Source organism: Epinephelus fuscoguttatus, linkage group LG12 (assembly GCF_011397635.1).
Source record: "Epinephelus fuscoguttatus linkage group LG12, E.fuscoguttatus.final_Chr_v1".
Taxonomy (NCBI): Eukaryota; Metazoa; Chordata; class Actinopteri; order Perciformes; family Serranidae; genus Epinephelus; species Epinephelus fuscoguttatus.
This window is the reverse complement of record NC_064763.1, coordinates 26,042,153-26,061,217: the sequence shown is the minus strand read 5'-3', so window position 1 is coordinate 26,061,217 and position 19,065 is coordinate 26,042,153. Positions and strand designations below refer to the sequence as shown.

The following is a 19,065-nucleotide window of genomic DNA, read 5'->3' as shown; positions in this document are numbered from 1 at the left end:
GAAGCTGAACATGGTTGAGTGAGGGCTCTTTATGAAGTTTTATTGTTTAAACATTTTAAAGTCCACAAAACAGTTTCATAACGATGTTTTCTCAAAAATACTGAAAATGACTTAGAGTATGCATGTCGGAACAGTTTCACAGGAAGTGTAGCCTAGATAAAATCAATTAATCACAAACACAGCCATATTTAAAATGATCTGAATACTTTTAAAATTAGAAAACTAAAAAAACGATAACTCAGATAATGTCATACCAGCAATGAAAATGTTTGTTTGAAATTAGTGTGTGCCCCCCCTGATCATTCAGAAATTCCAGGTTAATCAAACTCTTTGGCCTCTGGTTTCACATATTGTCACCAACATTTCTCAAAATCAACCACACTAATCTGAAATTCAACCGGGCCCCATGACGGCTTAAATTCAGCCAATTTGTAGGCAAGGAGTAACTTATATCTTCGTTAACACAGCCTGATGTAATTCAGAGCAGGCTAAGTCTAAGTGCTCTGCAGCTACGTCTATGAGAGGTTTGACCTAGTCTTTCTGAATGCCCCTTTGTAATCTGGGATTATACAGTATGTAATCCATGTCTGTATGGCTGTCTCATAGGAAATGAGCCTCTCCATGTTACAGTCTACCCATTTAATCTAGAGTGCAAATAAAGGTAACACTGCATTTTATGCAGAGTGAAAATCTGTGCAACTGACAGAGAATAATTTCAGTCTTGTGGTATCACACCTTTCACTTCAACTCGGGGACACTGTTGGGTAACACTTTCATTGTCTATGTTCATTTCTTCATCTTGAGGTCAGCTTCTATGGCACAACGACGCCCTCTGGTGCCTCCATCCTGTCATCAAAGAGAGGAAGGAAGAACCTATTAGACCATATTTTTAGTCTTCACTTTAAAATATGTGACTGAAGTGACACTAGTGTTCCACTTAACAAGTTGTGCTTCAAGATGTTAAAGGGACAGTTCACCCAAAAATCAAAACTACATACTTTTAACTTTTAGTGTTAACAACTGTTGTTTTTATTGCTTCAGGGAAAAAAAAGACAAAACAGAAAGGGAAAGTTTTAAAGGCTGAAGGACGGTACTTACAAAAAGAGAAAGAAGGAAGGCAGGAGAGGACATGGAGACAGTGTCCTGTAAGAGGAAAATGATGCATATCAGAGCTGCGACACAAAAGTACACTGAAAGTCTCAAGAGGAAGCAAAATAATGCCAAGAAAGATAGGACACAGTATAATCAGCGGAGGGAAAGGTTGAAACAAGCTATTGTTGGAACATATTCTCACATAAATGGGTATGCTGCCATGTGGCTATTTTGTACATCTATTATTCGCTTCCTTCCACTACTGCAGTAGCACTACTTATCCATATCAGATATATTATAGGGAACATGCCAGCATGATTAGGTCCTTAACTACATACAACATATACTACAGACTTGTCAACCATTTTTCAAAGCATAGTGTGACTTTTACATCATCTCCTACCATTCAGTTACTGGTTTAAGTTAACATCAGAATGCTATTCATCAACATTCAACACTTGAAACTATAGATCAGAGGCCTGTACTATGAAGCTTGTTCAACTTACCCAGGATATGTTTTTGTTATCCGGCTTGACTAACCCTAACATTGGCTGTCTGGATAACAGGTACTACAAAGCTGGTTATCGACTAGTTCAGTCAACTCTGGGTTTTCCTATCCAGCCTTGAGTGCGTTCATGTGAAAGAGGTTGGATGTTAATTATGAGTGACATCATCAGAACCATAAATAAAGTAGGCTACCTAATTTCATATGAGATGAGACGGTACCTGTTTGGGACTGCGAGACAATAAATTGTAAGTGGCTTGGGATGTAAACGATACTCTGTAATCTTACAACTTAAAATGTAGAAAAAATTAAAATACTATCGAAAAATTCACCATCGGCCAAGACTTACGTGCAGCTATCACTGAGCTGTAGGCCCATGTGACATTAGTATAGAGTATATTTTTTGCTGTTTAGTTGGATGACGTCACATCAAACACTTTAGAGTAATGCCAGACTGTTTCTGCTACCAAAGTAAAGGGTGGGAAAAGTAGTCTAATTAATGACTGATGAGGTCTATCTGACTGAAATGTTGCATTTAGCCAATTAACTGTGTGTGAATTATTTTACTAATAAAATATCTTTTATCCTAGTTCTCATCACACAGGTGTCTCATGTTATTTTGAGCTGCAGTGAAAGAATCATAGGGTAAAAGTAGCAGCACTGTCAGCGATCACTGTAGACTTAAGTGAACTTTGCATAAGTTAAAATACAGCTAAAATCATGTGTTAAGTGTTGTAAACGATCTCTCCCTTTGTTAGAAGCTCTGTTTCAAAACCAGTGGAAACAGAACCCTGGAGCAATGAAGTAATTCTACTGATCTATAACAATATACAGTATAGACTCCTCTTTTTTACCTGAGACTCTGGACTTTTGTCAATGGATACTTTTTCTTCAGTGGTCTGATTGGTCAAAGGTCAGGTTGAGGAGCATGTTAACTGTTCAGCTTAAGTTAACACAGTGATTTATCCCGCTAAAAAGAGAACCAGATTCGTGGTATGGAAAACCCTGAGTTAACCCCAAAGTTACCTTGCTAACTTCAAATCCTGCTTCGTAGTACAGGCCTCAGGTCATTTGTGCTGTCACTACTTCACCAGCCAACTAGGAGCTTAGGTAACAACAAAGGAACAAATGTGAAAAATGACTCATCTGACTATATGGAAAATCTAATCTAAATTGTTTGTATTGAAGCACAGGGCCTTCATTAGGGTGATACAGAATGATTAAAAATAAATATAAAGTGTCATTCTTTGGGTGCTGTAATGTAGTTGTTTTAAAAATGCTTATTTGTTTCTGTAATCACGTTCTACTATAAATCTCCAACATCAACATTAGCAGTTCTTCACTCAGTCACACTATCATGCAAAAAAAAGGGGACCAAATGTTAACTGTAATTCATCAGGTCAATTATCTGTCACTTCATTTTCATACTGTTGTGAAATTAATGGAAAACAATAGCTTTCTTGAAGGTAGAATATCAATGTAAAAACTTAGCTGTATGCTTTGGTAAATAGTTGTCAGTAATGCTCTTGACATTATTGCATTATTACATTATTGCCTACCATTTTCCAAAGCATAAATGTTACGTTTTAAAATAAATGTCTTGCCCTCCAGCCAACCATTGGTTTGAAACTTGTTTGAGACACGTACAGGTATCATCACCTAATTCAACGATGTTTTGTCTTTTTATAGAATTGTAATATAGTAATGCATTTAAAGATATTGCATTAATTTACAAATGCCCAAAAAGGCAAAGCCATACGACGGACATAACAAAATTTTGACATAGGTGGATTCTTGCTTTAAAAAAAATAACAACAGAAGTTTACTTCTGATTTTCACTGTGATGGGTAACTTCTAATTTAAAAGCTTCAAGTCTCTGCAGCTGATTTTGACAGCATAGAAACACGAAACCAATGGCTGCCTGAAAGGATATCATTCTAAAAACTAATGTCCTGCTTTGGAAAATGTCAGGCAGATCTACTTTAGCGTCACTTTCTTCTACCTTTAAGTCAGCCTGTTGTCTCACCCTTGTCTCTTCTTCTGTACTCTCTGCTTTTGTCAAAATTCTAGTGAAGCACCTTGTCAGTAGAGTCCTGTTTGCGTGTGCTCTCACGGCCCCTCAGGCTCTTGGCGCTGATACCAGACTCTGATGTCTCCATGATGAGCTGGGTGGCCAGAAACTGCTGGATCTGCTCCAGGACATCACGCTGCATCTCCAGAGCCATGTGGTACACGTCATGATCCAGGCTGTTGTACATGACTGCGTTCTGAAACATCAGCATGATGTCCCTCTGGAACTCAGCGGTGGTCCGTATCAAGCCAGTCTCAATGTTCTTTTTTATGGCAGCCAGGTCCATGGGCCTGAAGAAGTGAAGAGCAAAGAGGGAGTTAGAGTGATCAAAAGACAATTGAGTCTGCGTGGTCTGATGAGCTGTTGAGGGCTCCTGATTGGATAATGTCAGTAATGCAGTGTCATCCAACAAACACAAGGGTGTTTTTCTTATGCCTAGTACACACCAGAAGACTTAAATCTGAGTTTTTACAGACTATAAGATTTTGTAAAGACTCAGGATCTGCAAGGCTACAAGTAGATTCCTTTTGAGAGTATTTCCAATCCTGCTCCTGATGGAAAATATTACACCAAACTCCCTTTCAGAAATATGACATATTAACAATTACTTACATGTCTGCAAAAACACACAACTCTGGAAACACAAGATAAAAGGCATCATGTTTCAACAGTATTCTTGTCAATTCGGCATTAATATAATCCATGGGATAAACTGTATTTGCATACACACTTTACATTTTGGATTTCGTTGCTTAAACTCATTACCAACCTCCCTGGATGTGTTAACGTTAATGTTAACGCTCTCACTAAAATAAGTGCTAGTCGGTGAATCAGATACACGCTAAATTAAAAAAAGAATTTTTTGATTTTATCTAAACTCTAAGACAACAAAAAGACTGACTTATGACAGCAGAGACTGAGTTTTCCACATGATTTGAGATCTCACGAGCGCGGCACAACTCCAGCCAAACTCTCATGATTTTATTCTGACATTGGAAATTTGTCTGCAACAGAAAAACTGCTGAAATGCTATTTTTGTGATGTAAAATTTTCAATTGGCATGAGCAATACGACAAGCAACCACTATAAAAACTACTAGTGAAATTAAAATAACCACAACACACATAACCCGTGCCTACCTCTGCACAATACTGTGGTATCCAGGTGCAATTTCATCTGTTACTGGCTGCAGGAAGACATTTGCATACCTAAAACAGGTTCACATAAATTACATCTGTTTAGGAAGTGATACAAAGAATTACAATTTATGAGAGACTGAGCATCAGCCACCAGGGTTACTTTTAAGAGTCATATTCTGACCTGTGATTGGCCGCTGCACGCCACACCAGCATGATGGCTTTCTTCCAGATCTTGTGAGCCTGTAGAGCTTCCAGGTCCTCACTGCACATAGAACTGCACAACAGTGGTATGTAGAAGGATGGTGGTTACAAACAAAAAAGGGCATGAGGGAAATATTTTCAAATGCAACCTGACCTGCAGCACGATGCAGTGAGAAATTCATGCTGCGAGTTGACAGAAAAGAAAAACCAATCTTTCCCTGCCGTGTGCGCCTGAATGCGTTTCACTCACAACTGTGATGAGGCAGGGCTGCTGGGGATGGAGTCTGCGGTTGTGTGGAGCTGCAGAGACGAGGACGCCGTGTGGAGGCTGTATCCATCCTCACTCTCGCTGGCTGCAGGTTCTAGCTCCGTCTCGCCGTCTGGCTCTGACAAGAATCCCTCCGCCCCATCACCCTCTTCGTCTCCACACACTTCTGGCCCATTAAGCTCATTGTATATTTTAGTCCCTGAGGCATTCTCTCTTCCCACAATGCTTATTCCATCCTCCACTTCTTTCATCTCCTGCAAAGATGGAGAAAGATGCAGCGAGATTCAAACAGAGCTTACAGTGCAGGAATACTGTGGAACTACGCACTCTGCATTTCAGCACAGCCAGTACAAGCATCATGTTCGCTCTCTCCTCGTTGGGTGCTATACCTTGGGGTGCCTTTCTGTCAGTGGGCTATCTTCTAATACTGAGTCTGCCAAGATAGTAAAGATGAATAATAAAAAGGAAATGGTTATGCAAAACGCATAGTTGCATGCAAACTGCACGTTATGAAGCAAGTGAATACTTGTATTTATGCATGGGTGTGCATACCTCTATGGGGTTTTTCAGGTCTTCGCTGTGCCCACTTCTCACTCTCACTTTTTTTAGTAACATCCAATGAAATTTGGCTTTTCTGGTGCGCCAACCCTCCAGTCTCTCTCATTGCCTCAGGCTGTGGAGGTGCTCCAGTGTGGCAGTGCTCCAAACTCTTTGAGCTGCATGAGGATGAGGAGGTGGGAGGAAGGCCCCTTAGTCCCATGGGGAATGCTGCCAGACCGTTATCTTGGCTGCTGCACAGAGAGGAGAGTGAACCTGAAGTCCCACCCTGGACTTCTAACACTTCTGTCTTCCCCTCCAGGCTACTGTGAAGAGACGAGGACTCCGGGACCCCTATGGGCACCGCAGGGTGAGACTCATGGGGCTGGAAAGGCCCAGCCTCCCAGGCACCAGACAAAGCATGGCCATTCTCCTCACACAGTGACAGCGCAGCCTCAACTGCAGCAGCATCCAAAGCCTCTGCAGTCTCATCTGCCTGAAAAAGAAAAGATTTGACTCTGGATCTTAGAGAATAACTGAGGCAGGTTTGCCATGTCCTGCCTTTTAAGCAGTGATGTTTGTAAGAGAACTGAACCCAAAATGAAAACACCCATACGTTACTGAATGTTTAAAGCCTCAAGCAGGCATTACTTATCAAAATTGATCCACAGTTGATCTCAAGAGCTGTGAAAATACATAGCACCTCTCACCTTGTCCTCAATGATAGCAATAATATCCCCCACTGTCTTTAGGTCCAGCTCATCCCCCATGTAGGACACAGTCACATCCTCCTCACTGAGCTCTGACACTTTATCCTCTGCAGAAATAGGCTGGCATCCTGGGGTTAAAGACGGCACCATCACATCCACCTCTGCACAAAGACAACAACTGATTTTCAACTTTTTCATTTTCCAAGATACAATTTCAAACCAGTAGCAGTATCAGTCTGTAAAATCTTTAATTGTTTAGTTTCTACATATCTGAATCTTGCCCTGCTTTTCGCCAAGTGTCAGTTGAAATAGGCCAACCAATACAGTTAACAGTGGTCAATAAAGTAGAGGACTGAAATTAAATTCTCTAGCTACAAAGCAGGTGACAACAAAGATGTAAGGAGGTTTAGCCTGTGGATTGAGAGAAGAATAGTTTGGGTCAGGTGGACACACCTTTACTTGCTGAGGCAGCAGAGTCAACAGGCACAAGAGTGGCAGTAGAGAGGGGAGCACTGGAGGCTGGGTCTGCACTGACCATGAAACCTAACGGGGCAGAAAACTGGCTGGGACCTGCCTCAAGGAGACGAGACAACATCGGGGCACCTGCAGATAAAGCAGCAGAGGCTTTCAGCTGAGCAAAATGAGCAAATGGCTAGACTACAGGGACTGTTATGTAAAACGCATACATACATTTAGGATACAAGAGGTAAAAATAACAAACATAAAACATGTTCTTCTATGTTTTTTGTGCCAAAAAGTGTCATTTATTTTGTGAGACGTCCATTTTCACTTTGACATGAAATTTCTCTTGATCAGTGTCCAGAAAATCATGCACAAAAATCAAACACTGTATTGTTACCTGATGCTTGAGAGAGAGGTTGACTAGGTGGAGCCAGCTGCAAGTCATGTGCTCCTGTTCCATGCTCTGTGTGCTCGCCGTCCCCAATCTAGGATTAAAATGCATACATGTATGTCAAACATTTAACATGTATTTTGTGTTTTCTTGTACCTAGAGTACACATCAAGTATTCTTATTTATGTTCCAGCAGTTCCAGCAGAAATGTTGTTGCCGGCTCACACATAGTAATCCATTATGTGCAAGTGAATGTTTTATATGTACACTACATCATTTCATAAATAATATTATTCTAAAGCTGCATGTCTTTGTGCTATTTCTACAATTTGACTGCAGTCCCTGTGTGTATGTTTATACAGAGGGCCTGACAGACAGCACTGCATGTCAGAGCAGAAACATAACCATAGGAATGTGGGGAGGCAAAGATCTAGTAAAGGATAAACTTATTCTGACATGTTGGGATTTCACAAGTGCACTGTAAGCTTCATAAAAATGGAAATTAAAAAACACGAAACAAGCCGGACAACTCCTGGAGGTAACTGTTCAGCAAGCATTAAAGAGGAAACTTGGTCAGGGACTGACTGAATGACAGCTCCTCGGCTGCAATGAGAAATTATGCCATACAGGAACTGCTGATGACATATGAGAAGGCTTAGAGGTAAAAAAAAAAAAAAAAAAAGAAAGAAAACACATGACAACAACATGGAAGATAAAGCTAGCAACCTGCAGTCTGCAAAAATACATGATGCATGAAAAAAAAACACTGAATGTTTCAGCTATACCGTATGTACAAAACTTAACATTAATCAACACAATTGCAGCATAAAAACAAATGCAAAATAGATTTAGTGTAAACTGTCGAGTGACAGATATTTTTTTCCTGACAAATTATTTCTTGACTGATTTTGCTGTTTAAGAGGTGCAGCTTCTTCAACATTTAGGAACACTGCAACCGGTTTAAAACGAGAATATGGAACGCTTTTGTAGCTATATAGTCACAGCTCATGCCACATAGCCACAGCGTCCCCAGTTTGATTCCAGCTGTGGGACCCTTGTTGCATGTCATACCCCCCTCTCTCCCCCACCTATTTCCCATCTGCCTGTACATCGTCATCTGTGCAATTAAGGAGAGAAGTGCCCCCCAAAAAATGTTAAAAAAATGACCTTGTGTAGTGTCTAAAACAACACCTGAACCCAATTTAAAAAGGAGTGGAATTAACTGAAAACAGTTGTTCGTGCATCAATCCCACCCAACTTTACAAAGCTTGAGAACATCTACTGAGAGAGAATCCTAACACTGAGATGTCCTGAGGTGAAAACAGACTTAGTGTTAAAGATCCAACACAACACAATGCCAAACATGTGCAGAAAATCATTAAAATCTAAACACAACTGGCAAAACAAACCATAACTACCCAAACCAGTCACAAAGCAGAATAAAGACAAATGAAATGAAGACATGATGCCCTGCAGATTTGAACATGTTAATTACACAGCTTGGCACTGGTGGTACAATACAACAAGTCCTCTCCACATACCAGTCTGGAATTCGAGGCCAAGATACTGCCTTTCTTCAGTAACTCTGACAGGAGGGGAGAAGGTGGGGGTGTAGCCTTCTGGCTCAGGAGCTTCTTTTGGGTGGGGTCATCCAGAAGTGATCCGTGGCTGATGTCATCATTACTGGATCCAGAGGACTCAGCAATTGTCATTAATCTGGCTGATCCCGAAGCCTAAAGACAAAGAGAGGGAAGTTATATTGGCATACAAATCCAGGCATGCTTGAATTGATCAACTCTGGGTAAGTGTCTCTAATGTGTTTCTGGGAATGGTCTGGAATATTAGACCCCTTTCTGACATCTTTAATTCTTACAGCAGTATTGGCAAGTTATTTCTCACAGTTAAGTTAATACATATGTCTTTTATTTAACAATGTGCCATGGCCATTACACAAGGTTCCTAACTTTTACATTAATGAGAAAATGGTGACTTAAACACATAGCAGTGGCACACAGGACCAAGCTCAAAGAGGAAAACTGGTTGATCTGCACTAACCTTGAGAGAAATACAAATTCTTGACATAAACATACACCTACTAAAAATAGCAGCAAACATTTTTAAATGTCCCATGAAGGAGCATAATCATTGAAAAGTAAGGCAGACCTTAAATACCTTTGAACCAACAGTGACTTACATTCTTGGTCGATGCAAGATCCAGTGTCAAACACTCGAGTGGGTCACCTGGTGAGAACTCCGGGCTTGGGGAGCTACAGCCTGAGGGCGAATGCATGGTGATGCCAGGCACTCGCTTAGGTGCATTCTTTGCCGCCTGTCTGGCTGGAAGAGGGAGGGGTGACGAAGGGAGTGTTCTCTTATTAGTCACACAAAAGCTGAATGAAAGAAAATGTACCATGATCATCCTACTTTACGCCATGGATCCTACTGACTCTGGTGATCCCCAGACTTTCTAGCGCCACTAACAGGTCAATGTTTTCACTTAATGACAGAATACTACTACTAATGCTACCAAATCCTCATCAGCCAGATGAAATTCATGCTAACAACAACAGCAAAATTATATCATAACATACATTTACCACACTCTCTCACACAGGTGCAGTATAATCTAAGTCTCATTCATTCAGTCCTATGTTCAGCACTTCCCAATCAGATGGCCCTTTCTGACGGTAAATTGAAACTTTATCTATGCTCTCTTAAAAGCCAGACTCCACTGAACATGGGAGCTGCTGGTCTACCGCTGCCTCGATCAGTTTGTTTGTTTGTTTAATTGTGTGGCTTTGGTGTTTTTAAGGGTTAGGGATTCACCAAAGTCACACAGTAAAACAAACCAGAAAAAACAGACCAGCAGCTCTTGTGTTTTGGGAGGTAAAATTACTGTTTTTGTCAATGTAGTTGTAATGCAAGTTCAGTTCTCCGCTTGAAAGGATTGTATGTTTTGGAAATAATGAGCATACAACTGGATAAATGAGACAACAATTACACTGCATGCTTTTTTTGAGTGTTTGTAAGCGGATGTTTTGATTTTTGCAGTTGTTAAATGCAGACCACTATGACTTCAATTCATCAAGAGTTTTCTCCATTTGTGGAGTCTTTATTTCCCAGGGGCATGCAAGAAAAATAAGCTTTTCTTCAATAATTCAATGAAACACAGGGTGAGAACCTCATATACAAATGATTATTTGGGAGGTGAGATATTCCAATTTCTGACTAATACACCCAAGTCTATGAGCTAACACTGAGCCAAAACTAGCAGTGTTCTGCTGAGCCTGATGAGTTAAATCTGAGATGTCACAAAATGGCCATTGTATCAAATGTACCCATTTGATTTGGGTGGTACTAATTCATTAGATAAACCCATAGTGAGTGTTGACTTCCAAAAATTTTTTTCCTGTGATTTTTTTTCCTGTTTTTTTTTTTTTTTTAATCAACTCTACAGTAATACTGTAAAAGCAGCTTACCTATACAATATCATCAATCAATCTGACACCTCTATAACCTGTTAGATTTTAAGCTTGAATAATGGATGGATGTAGATGGAACAGCTGAGGATGTTTAAACTGAACCATTTTACTTAATCTTTGTTGTTTTCCAGAAGGAAACACACTTTTTATGGAGCATGAATAAAGTTACTGAAACAGATTTCTATATTTATGTCCCTAAAAATAAAGGACATACCCTGATAAGCAGCATTTGTGGTTTTTCTTTTCAACTCTGCTTCTTCCTCCTCTTGTTTCTTCTTTCTGACAGACACACATATGGCGAGATCATTATTTTACATGTCAGTTAAAAGTGTCCAAAGTCTAAGCTTTACAAACAGAAAAAAAGGAGATGTGCTGTATTATTATATAAACAGGGCAGATAGAAAGTTTGTTGCTTCTTACTGCAGAATTTCTTCCCATATCTCTTTTAATTTGGAGTCTAGATGTCCTGCTTGAATCAGTTCAGCCTCCCTTTTCAGCTTCCTATGAAGACACAACCACAACAACCACTCTCATTGATGCAGTTTATGATGGAACTTCGTTCTTTTTTTTTTGTTACTGTTTTCACAACGACTGTTATGTTCATCCTGTTAAAAGCTACGCTTGTGTACCTGTGCTTCTCCTGTGTTTCTTTGATGAACCTTTTCAGTTCTTCAATCCTGTCAGCTGTCAGCCTGCGTACTATCACATCCTCCACGGTCTCCACCACTTCACCTTTCTCGCCACGCTTCCGCCTGCAGGCAACAAATGCATTATTATTTAAAGCCTTTGTTATCTGGCACATACTGTCAATGCATGTGTCAACCCGTGTAAAGATATGTTATCTATTTTAGCTTGCAAGTCTACAAAAGCATGGCAGAGGTAACAGTCACTTATGTGCTCACTTTGGGGCCTCTGTTGTTTCCAGGAGCTCAGAGTACTTGGAAGCACAGTGCTGCGAAGAGAATCAAAAACAGCTTTGTGACACGACAAAATATAATGTGGCAACTGTACTGCAGAGATAATGAATTTGGGCACTGTGTTCTGCAATAGAGTGAGGTTGGATTCTGTCACACCTTTTGAGAGAACCAGTCAGGTGGTCGTCCAGGTTCTGCAAACGGTTTGATGGCTCGACTGACAGAAACCCTGTTGAGATGAAGACATTTTTTGAAATGATCAAAGACGAAATACCCATTAAAGACTTTAACAGGCTGCTATTTTTGTCCTGGGTTTATTTTAGTCTCAAAACATTTTTTTTCACCCAAGTCTATGTTCTTCTATATCTGTGGTATTTTGTGTGTTTGTTTGTTTGTTACTTTTTGGAGGTCTTTTGGTTATAAAATCATGCAAAATTTATGCAAAATAACAGCCAGCATGCCCTGGGCAACATCATGAACAGTATGTCAGTGTATCACAAAAAGACAGCTACAGACAAACACATGCCTACCTATGGTTAATTCATCGTATTTGCACGTCTTTGGACTGTGAAAGAAAACCCCAACAACCTCCATTTTACGTACAAAGGGGGGCAACAATGCTAACAAAAGCCCCACCTGTATTGACAATATCTAATCTTAATAGGTAATCTTTAGTAAAAGGATGAATGTGTGCATAACAGCCACAAAGCATGGGACCTCTTTAAAACTTCAAACTCAGTGATGGGGAGTAGTGAACTACATGTAATCATATTAGTAGTTTTACTACATTTCGCAGTGCCTTACTGGTAGTTCAACTATAGTCACATTTGCATAGTGATTCAAATAGTTAAATTACCTTTTTTTGACACTTTTGTGTAGTTAACAACTGAAATTACAAACATGTTTTGAGCCATAAAAGTAAATGATTTGTTCTGTTATTTTTATTTTACCATTACTTCTATACTGTAATTGAACCTCCTTTGACGTTCATTTTAAAATTGATTATTGCTATTTATTGGTAGATATTCAGAGAAGCTGTTGCATGCTATTTTAAAAGTTATCTGGCAAAGTGATTAATCCTACTTGGTGCAATACCTCACCTGGACTCTAGTTTGTGGCAGACATGTGTCTGATGGACATTGTATACAAAAGCAAAGCTGACAGTCCTTGCACTTTGCCATGAATAGTGGGGTATTTTACTTTTTTGGGATTAAGACCTGTGGGTACTTTCTGCAATAAACTCAATTGAGTGGCATTTCTTGCTGCCATGTCATTTTACCATTTTACCATTGCTTCTATACTGTAATTAAGCTGTAATTGAACCTCCTTTGACCACAATTAGTTACAAGTCATTTTAAAATCGATTTTAAAATCTATTATTGCTAGTTATTGACAAATGTTCAGAGAAGCTGTTGCATGGTGTGTTTAAAGTTAGCTGGCTGAGCAATCCTGCTCGGTGCAATAACTCGCCTGGATTCTAGTTTGTGGAAGGCAGGCATCTCACTGATTGACAATGTGTACAAAACCAAAGCTGACATTCCTTGCATTTTCCCATGAATAGTGGGGTATGTTATTTTTTTGGAGATTATGACCTGTGAACAAGAGGGCCCTTTGTGCAATAAACTCAATTAAGTGACATTTCTTGCTGGCATGTCAGTGTTTTGTATTATATTTTGTTACAATTTCAGACTACAAATATCTGTGTATATATTGGATTAGATCCTTTTTAGATTGTGTATCTTGATTATTTATTACTATGTCTTTTACTTATTGCCTTTGCAAAGCCCTTTACTTGACGATGCATTTACTGTGCTGTTTTCAGACTGTCTCAGCTTCTGCTTCAGTGTGGTAGGAGTATCTTTGTTTTCACTTGAGCTGGGGATTTTTTGTATTCGTGTCTGATGTTGTCCTTCATGTATTTTTGTGTCTCGATGCCTGTAGAATAAATTTCCTTCAGGATAATAATAAAGTTGAAGTTGAAGCACAGAGCACTGACACACAACAAAGAATAACTGGCACCAGACTGGGGTGGCAGGAATAAATCAGTACCAGTTCTGGTCTCCACTCTTCATGACAGATGTGGCCAAACACAGCTTCTCCCTCACTGACCATGGCTCTGTTGGTCCAATGACAAGCAGCTTGTGTTCTGCAGATGTGGAGGAAAATGGACACAACATGATGCATGCTTTATATAGTTCATGTAAGACCGATTGCCTGCTGTGGCTCCCAGGCCTGGTGTGGACCCTATAATTAATCTCTTGAGCTTCATTTCTGTGCCACCTATAGCTGCCCACCACGCCGACAGTTCACTATGAACACATAACTGGTTCAAATCAGCGCTCAAAAAGCATGTCGTTTATACTGTTAATGGTAAACAGGACCCACCATTAGTGTAAACAGAGCTGTCAACTGTCTAATGACAGCCATTAATCCTCGCAGGCTCCCCTGCAGCGAGCGGAGGCTGCCGTGCAGGAAGTTAGTGGCGATAACATCAACAGTACGACACACTCACCGCTAACGGATAGCATATCATGACATTTGCTATGTACCAACGTTACTCACTTCCAACCCCGTTTGCCATCTTCCTGTCATCCCGACATCCCATACATCTTGGTAGATGGAAACCCAGCAGAAAATATAACACTGGCGACGTCCGAAAGCGATACACACACAATTATGGACGTTAACATCAATGAATGTTGCGTGGTGGGTGTTGAGGCTTTCAAGATTTGTCTTTCTAGCTAGCACGCTGATTCACCGTTGTCCGTTAAAGTCACTGTCTCGTGTGCATTAGCTATCGGTAACTTAAAGATTAACTAGCTAGCTCCGGTGCTACGCTGCTTCGCCGAAAAGACTCGCAAACCCGGTTTATTTCGCGTTAATTTAAACAAAGTCTGAGCTACTAACGAAGAGCCAGACGAGAAAACGTAGCTTACTGTTGTCACTAACGTTATTTATCATTGTAGCTAGCAGCGAACTGTTCGTACACGCCCACCACAGGAGCTTAATGATGGTACAACCCTGGCTGCTCCCCTTAACTTAGCTAAATCGCTTTTATTCTTACTTTTATACATATATGTCCCTTTGCTTGTGGCTGTAAAACAACAGCATAAACACTAATGATAATAACTAACAATAATAATAATATTACATGTACATTTATGCATCAACAGCCCCTTTTCTTAGCCAGGAGAACTAAAATATGCAGGGAGGATATTTGATACCCATTTCAGTGAAAACCCTTACCAGTGACTGTATATACTGATTTGCCAGAATATTAATGTTAGGTTATGATATCTAGCAAATTACATGAATACTACATTTTAATAGGTGATTTTAAATGCCAAAAAAAGAAAAGAAATAAAATAAAATAAAATACATGGCACATTCATGTAAGTATTTGTTATTTTATTGGGTATTTTACTGTCAAAAAAGAAAATAAAAATGAAAAGGACATTTATTTAGCTTTTTGTCACATAAAATTTATTTTATTTTTTTTTTAATTATGACATGACTTTTTCAGGCCACATTTGAAAAAAAAATCAGAACACAGCAAACAAAATTAAGCTGACAATATTTCCAGTGACCACCTGCTCTTCTGAGTGTGCTTTCTTATATAGTAGAGACGAGGCTGTCACATAATTTGCAGCAGCAGCAACAGACTTGCAAAACTGGTTTACAACCAGTACGATGCAGTAAAAAACAACAACAAACCAGGGCATCATTTTGAAATGAATTGCCAGGGCTTAGCTTTAAATGTAGTGTTCGTATGTCTGTAGTTGCCACCTTTACAGTTTTATGAAACTGGGGCAAAAATCTCTTGGTTTGCCCCTTAACATATTGCAAAATGTTGTGGTTCTTGCATATGGCTGCCTGATCTCTTTTATGGAAACCTGCTGCAATGGTGCCTGCTCATTTCTATTTTGCAATCCCACATAATTACAGCTTTACCTGGTGAGCTGTAGCCAATCATCTACACAGGAGGAGTATTTACTTTCCACCTCAGTTTATGACAGAATGGATCATTTCTATTTATAAACTGACTCACATAAGAGTACTCCTTTTTTTGTTGTGTACTTTAAATCTACCAATAGAAAATGAAGAGCCTATGTGTAAACAAGTGTTGATATGCAGACACTTTGCCCCCCCTCCCTGGTTCATTGATGTCACGCCTGTCATTAATAAACAATATGAGAGAGGAGATATGCTGGTTGGCTGGGTTACACTCCTAAAGCACAGGTAACAATATTAAGTTCTTACAAAGTAGGACAAAATCTGAACATTCCCTGTCTGGAGTATGCAAATCACACACTGGGCAAATTATAGTTTTGGGCCCTTGGTGAGTGGTGACAGAGACTGGTTAGGTGAAGCTGCAGCTTTTTCCACTCATATGGTCCAATATCTTCCACCGAGAGAGACCAATTACTACAGGGAAACAAATGTTAATGAGGTACTTGACATTTAACTCCATAGCACTGCCTCTTGGCACCCTGCTGCTGAGTGGAATTCCTGTCAGCTCTGCAGGACAGACTGGCAGCCCTGTAGAGGATCGCTACGGCATGAGACAAATAATTCTGCTGTCTGAGAAAACTCACACCTTGACACAAACTCAGCCACTTACCTTGCAGACTTAGTTCTGGATATATGTTATCCAGTGTGTATTTGGTGTAGGATTTTCTTTTTCAAGGTTGATGCTGTAAGACCTTGAAACACCTGTGAATCACTGTGCGTTTAGAGTCTTACTATTGTTATATTGTATAAAAAATAAAAGTAAAATAATAAAAGAAAATGTTTGCCAAGGGAAACCTAATATGTTCACTGTAAAAGCATGTGAAACAGAAACTCCTATGGTTGACCTTTATTTTGAATTCTAACATTCAGTTGTGAACTTGTTATAAATACTGATTACTAATTTTTAGTTGTTCCTGTCATAAAGCAAACCCAATGTGCCTTAAATTCATTTACTTTGTAAATATCTATCCAAGTATGACACACTTTGTATGTGTCTTAGAATTAATTACAAATAGGAAAATCAATTAAAGTCATGGAAAACAACCTATTCTCTTGAGAGCTTCCTCATTATAGTCTCTCTCTCTATATATATATGCCTTTTCATGTTGTTGTCAGGCGTGTGAGATTTTCATTTATATTAATGCACTATTTGCTATTTGAATCTTATCCCTATAAAGGCTCTTTTAAAAAACTGTATTTAATGCTCCATCCCGCAACACGCGCTCCTCTATCATCTCAGGTGAGCGAATGATAGAGACTCTAGAGATGAAGGTCACACCACATGTTGCCTTTAACTGCTGCACGGAGCCCATCCTGGGGGCAGAACCACAGCTAGTTACTGAAGGAGGGAACCTACTGAAGCCTCCCTCCTCATCTTTGTCATTAATCTCACTTCATTTGTACTGTAAGTTGGTGTGGAGGACCCCGTTGAAGACAAGCGGACTTTCCTTCCAGGAGCCTGGCAGTTGCTGTTGGTGTTGTGGTGAGTGATGCTGTAATTATTATGTTTGGATAAATCTTGGAAAATGTCAATTTTTGGTTCAGATTCTTCAAAACTGCTTATATTATATCCAAGTATATATCTCTACATGTATGTGCTGATATTGGTGGCATATGTCACAAGTATGATTTGCATTACAAATAATTTGTATTAATATGATGGTGACAAATTAATTTCACACTCACAGACACTGGCACAATAAACAAAGAGGGTCTTCTGTAGTTGACTAATGTTGCTTTTCATTCACTTCTAAGAGTAATGTAAGATTGATCTCTTGCATCAGTATTTGGCAGCACCTCAGCAACATAATAGCAGCAGATTAAAAGCATTATTATAACTCCCTACATCTGCAGTTTATGATAAACCATTCTGAAAGAGCAACAAGTCAGTGTTAGGTGTATTTACATTCTCAGCTAGCGGATGCCCTCCCCTGGGGATGCTGCTCTGCCTCCCCTCCCTCTCCGCCCTCCTCCTTTGAGACCCTCCCTGTGCCACTTGCAGCTGAGACCCAGGGAGCAGAATTAACAAGCAAATTGAAACAGACTCTACCCATGACACACCTTCAGTGAATTGCCATGTGATGTGTTGCTGTGTGTGCACTTTAGAAGTGAAAGCATGTTTGTATTTTATTTTTTTATGCCACTTTCTTTGTCAGTGTTGCATACTGTTATTTCTTGTGTGATAACTCAACATTTTATGGTTTGCTCCAGGTTGGTTGACTTTGGTGGGAAGAGGACAGGATGTCTAACAACATGGCGAAGATCGCAGATGCTCGGAAGACGGTAGAACAACTGAAACTGGAGGTCAACATAGAGAGGATGATGGTGAGTCGGCATATTATAGACATACACGCAGCCAATAATAATAGCAACAGATCCTGAGTTTTAATATGGAGTGTTGGTGACTGAACTTTTCTGTGTCTCAAAAGAGATTTACGCTTGTGTATAGTTAGATTAACATCTAATTTTAAACTTGAGCATGTCTAATATCAATCAGTTTCCAACAGGTAGATCATCATTTACCAAATCAATCACCATTTGTTGAGCAATCCGACCCTTTCAATAAAAAAAAAATAATAGGCTCCTTTTCCATAAATTACATCAAATTTCACTTTTGAGTGATGCAGGAAGGACGCCGTTCTTCAGGTGTTTTAATCAATGGTAAAAAAATAAATAAGAAATAACTCACACACACACAATCACAATATCTTCATACAGATATCCAAAGCAGCAGCTGACCTGATGGCTTACTGTGAAGCTCACGCCAAAGAGGACCCCCTGGTGACACCAGTGCCTTCCTCAGAGAACCCGTTTCGAGAGAAGAAACTATTTTGTGTAATTCTGTAACAGCCTACACATCTACACTTCCAGCTTTTTAATTTGTGAATTAAATTTCAGTTTACATAACAAACACAATGAGGAATTCAGTTTTGTAATTGAGGTGACCAACTTTACCTGAGGAATGACGATCATGTGAATGTGATAATGACGGCAATAAAGATTTATTGAAAGCGGGTGCAAAGTTCATTGAAACCGGAAGGCCCTGCAGCTGCCTCTCCTTCTGCACACAGATTGTATCTGAGCTTATATATTAACTAAATTGTATGACTAACTTCTCATTTTGGCATCACTGTTTTAGACTAATTTAAGGTAATAAAAGCAAAAAATAAATGACAGATTTGTTGTTCACAGTTTGCTGTGCTTCTAAGTATATTTGCTCTACATTATGAAATATGATATTAATATTATAATATTAACACGTCAACGGTATGTGTATCTAAT

The 19,065-nt window shown here is 39.5% G+C and overlaps 2 protein-coding genes across 6 annotated transcripts; one reads left to right on the top strand and one right to left on the bottom strand.

Moving 5' to 3' along the window:
- LOC125898699 (bromodomain-containing protein 8-like) lies at nucleotides 1-14,764 on the bottom strand. 5 transcript variants are annotated; one of them, XR_007450641.1, is made up of 20 exons: nucleotides 14,335-14,764; nucleotides 13,822-13,918; nucleotides 11,932-12,001; nucleotides 11,761-11,810; nucleotides 11,488-11,610; nucleotides 11,279-11,359; nucleotides 11,073-11,137; nucleotides 9,571-9,713; nucleotides 8,918-9,109; nucleotides 7,383-7,470; nucleotides 6,977-7,126; nucleotides 6,524-6,684; nucleotides 5,829-6,309; nucleotides 5,666-5,709; nucleotides 5,259-5,530; nucleotides 4,989-5,081; nucleotides 4,808-4,876; nucleotides 3,624-3,958; nucleotides 1,099-1,143; nucleotides 1-846 (listed from the first exon to the last, which is right to left on the bottom strand). XR_007450641.1 is itself a non-coding variant. In XM_049592577.1 (20 exons), the coding sequence occupies exons 1-20, from the start codon at nucleotides 14,375-14,377 to the stop codon at nucleotides 787-789; spliced, it is 2,610 nt and encodes an 869-aa protein (XP_049448534.1). In that variant the 5' UTR covers nucleotides 14,378-14,764; the 3' UTR covers nucleotides 2-786. The 5 variants fall into 5 exon arrangements, 4 of the variants coding, with proteins under 4 accessions (XP_049448536.1, XP_049448537.1, XP_049448534.1 ...); XM_049592577.1 differs by having other exon boundaries at nucleotides 2-846; nucleotides 3,676-3,958; XM_049592579.1 differs by lacking the exon at nucleotides 1,099-1,143.
- Nucleotides 14,765-16,797: 2,033 nt separating this feature from the next.
- Nucleotides 16,798-18,879, top strand: gng8 (guanine nucleotide binding protein (G protein), gamma 8). The gene is made up of 3 exons (XM_049592101.1): nucleotides 16,798-17,266; nucleotides 17,995-18,108; nucleotides 18,502-18,879. The coding sequence occupies exons 2-3, from the start codon at nucleotides 18,025-18,027 to the stop codon at nucleotides 18,628-18,630; spliced, it is 213 nt and encodes a 70-aa protein (XP_049448058.1). The 5' UTR covers nucleotides 16,798-17,266; nucleotides 17,995-18,024; the 3' UTR covers nucleotides 18,631-18,879.
- Nucleotides 18,880-19,065: the final 186 nt, after the last annotated feature.

Coding starts and splice junctions, on each gene's coding strand:
- LOC125898699 (XM_049592577.1), bottom strand. CDS start 14,377: ATGGGATGTCGGGATGACAGGAAGATGGCAAACGGGGTTGGAA. Junction 6,310..6,523: donor TTGCTATCATTGAGGACAAG/GTGAGAGGTGCT, acceptor TTTCTTTTTCAG/GCAGATGAGACTGCAGAGGC. Junction 5,082..5,258: donor AGCCCTGCCTCATCACAGTT/GTGAGTGAAACG, acceptor ACTGTTGTGCAG/TTCTATGTGCAGTGAGGACC.
- gng8 (XM_049592101.1), top strand. CDS start 18,025: ATGTCTAACAACATGGCGAAGATCGCAGATGCTCGGAAGACGGTAGAA. Junction 18,109..18,501: donor TCAACATAGAGAGGATGATG/GTGAGTCGGCAT, acceptor ATCTTCATACAG/ATATCCAAAGCAGCAGCTGA.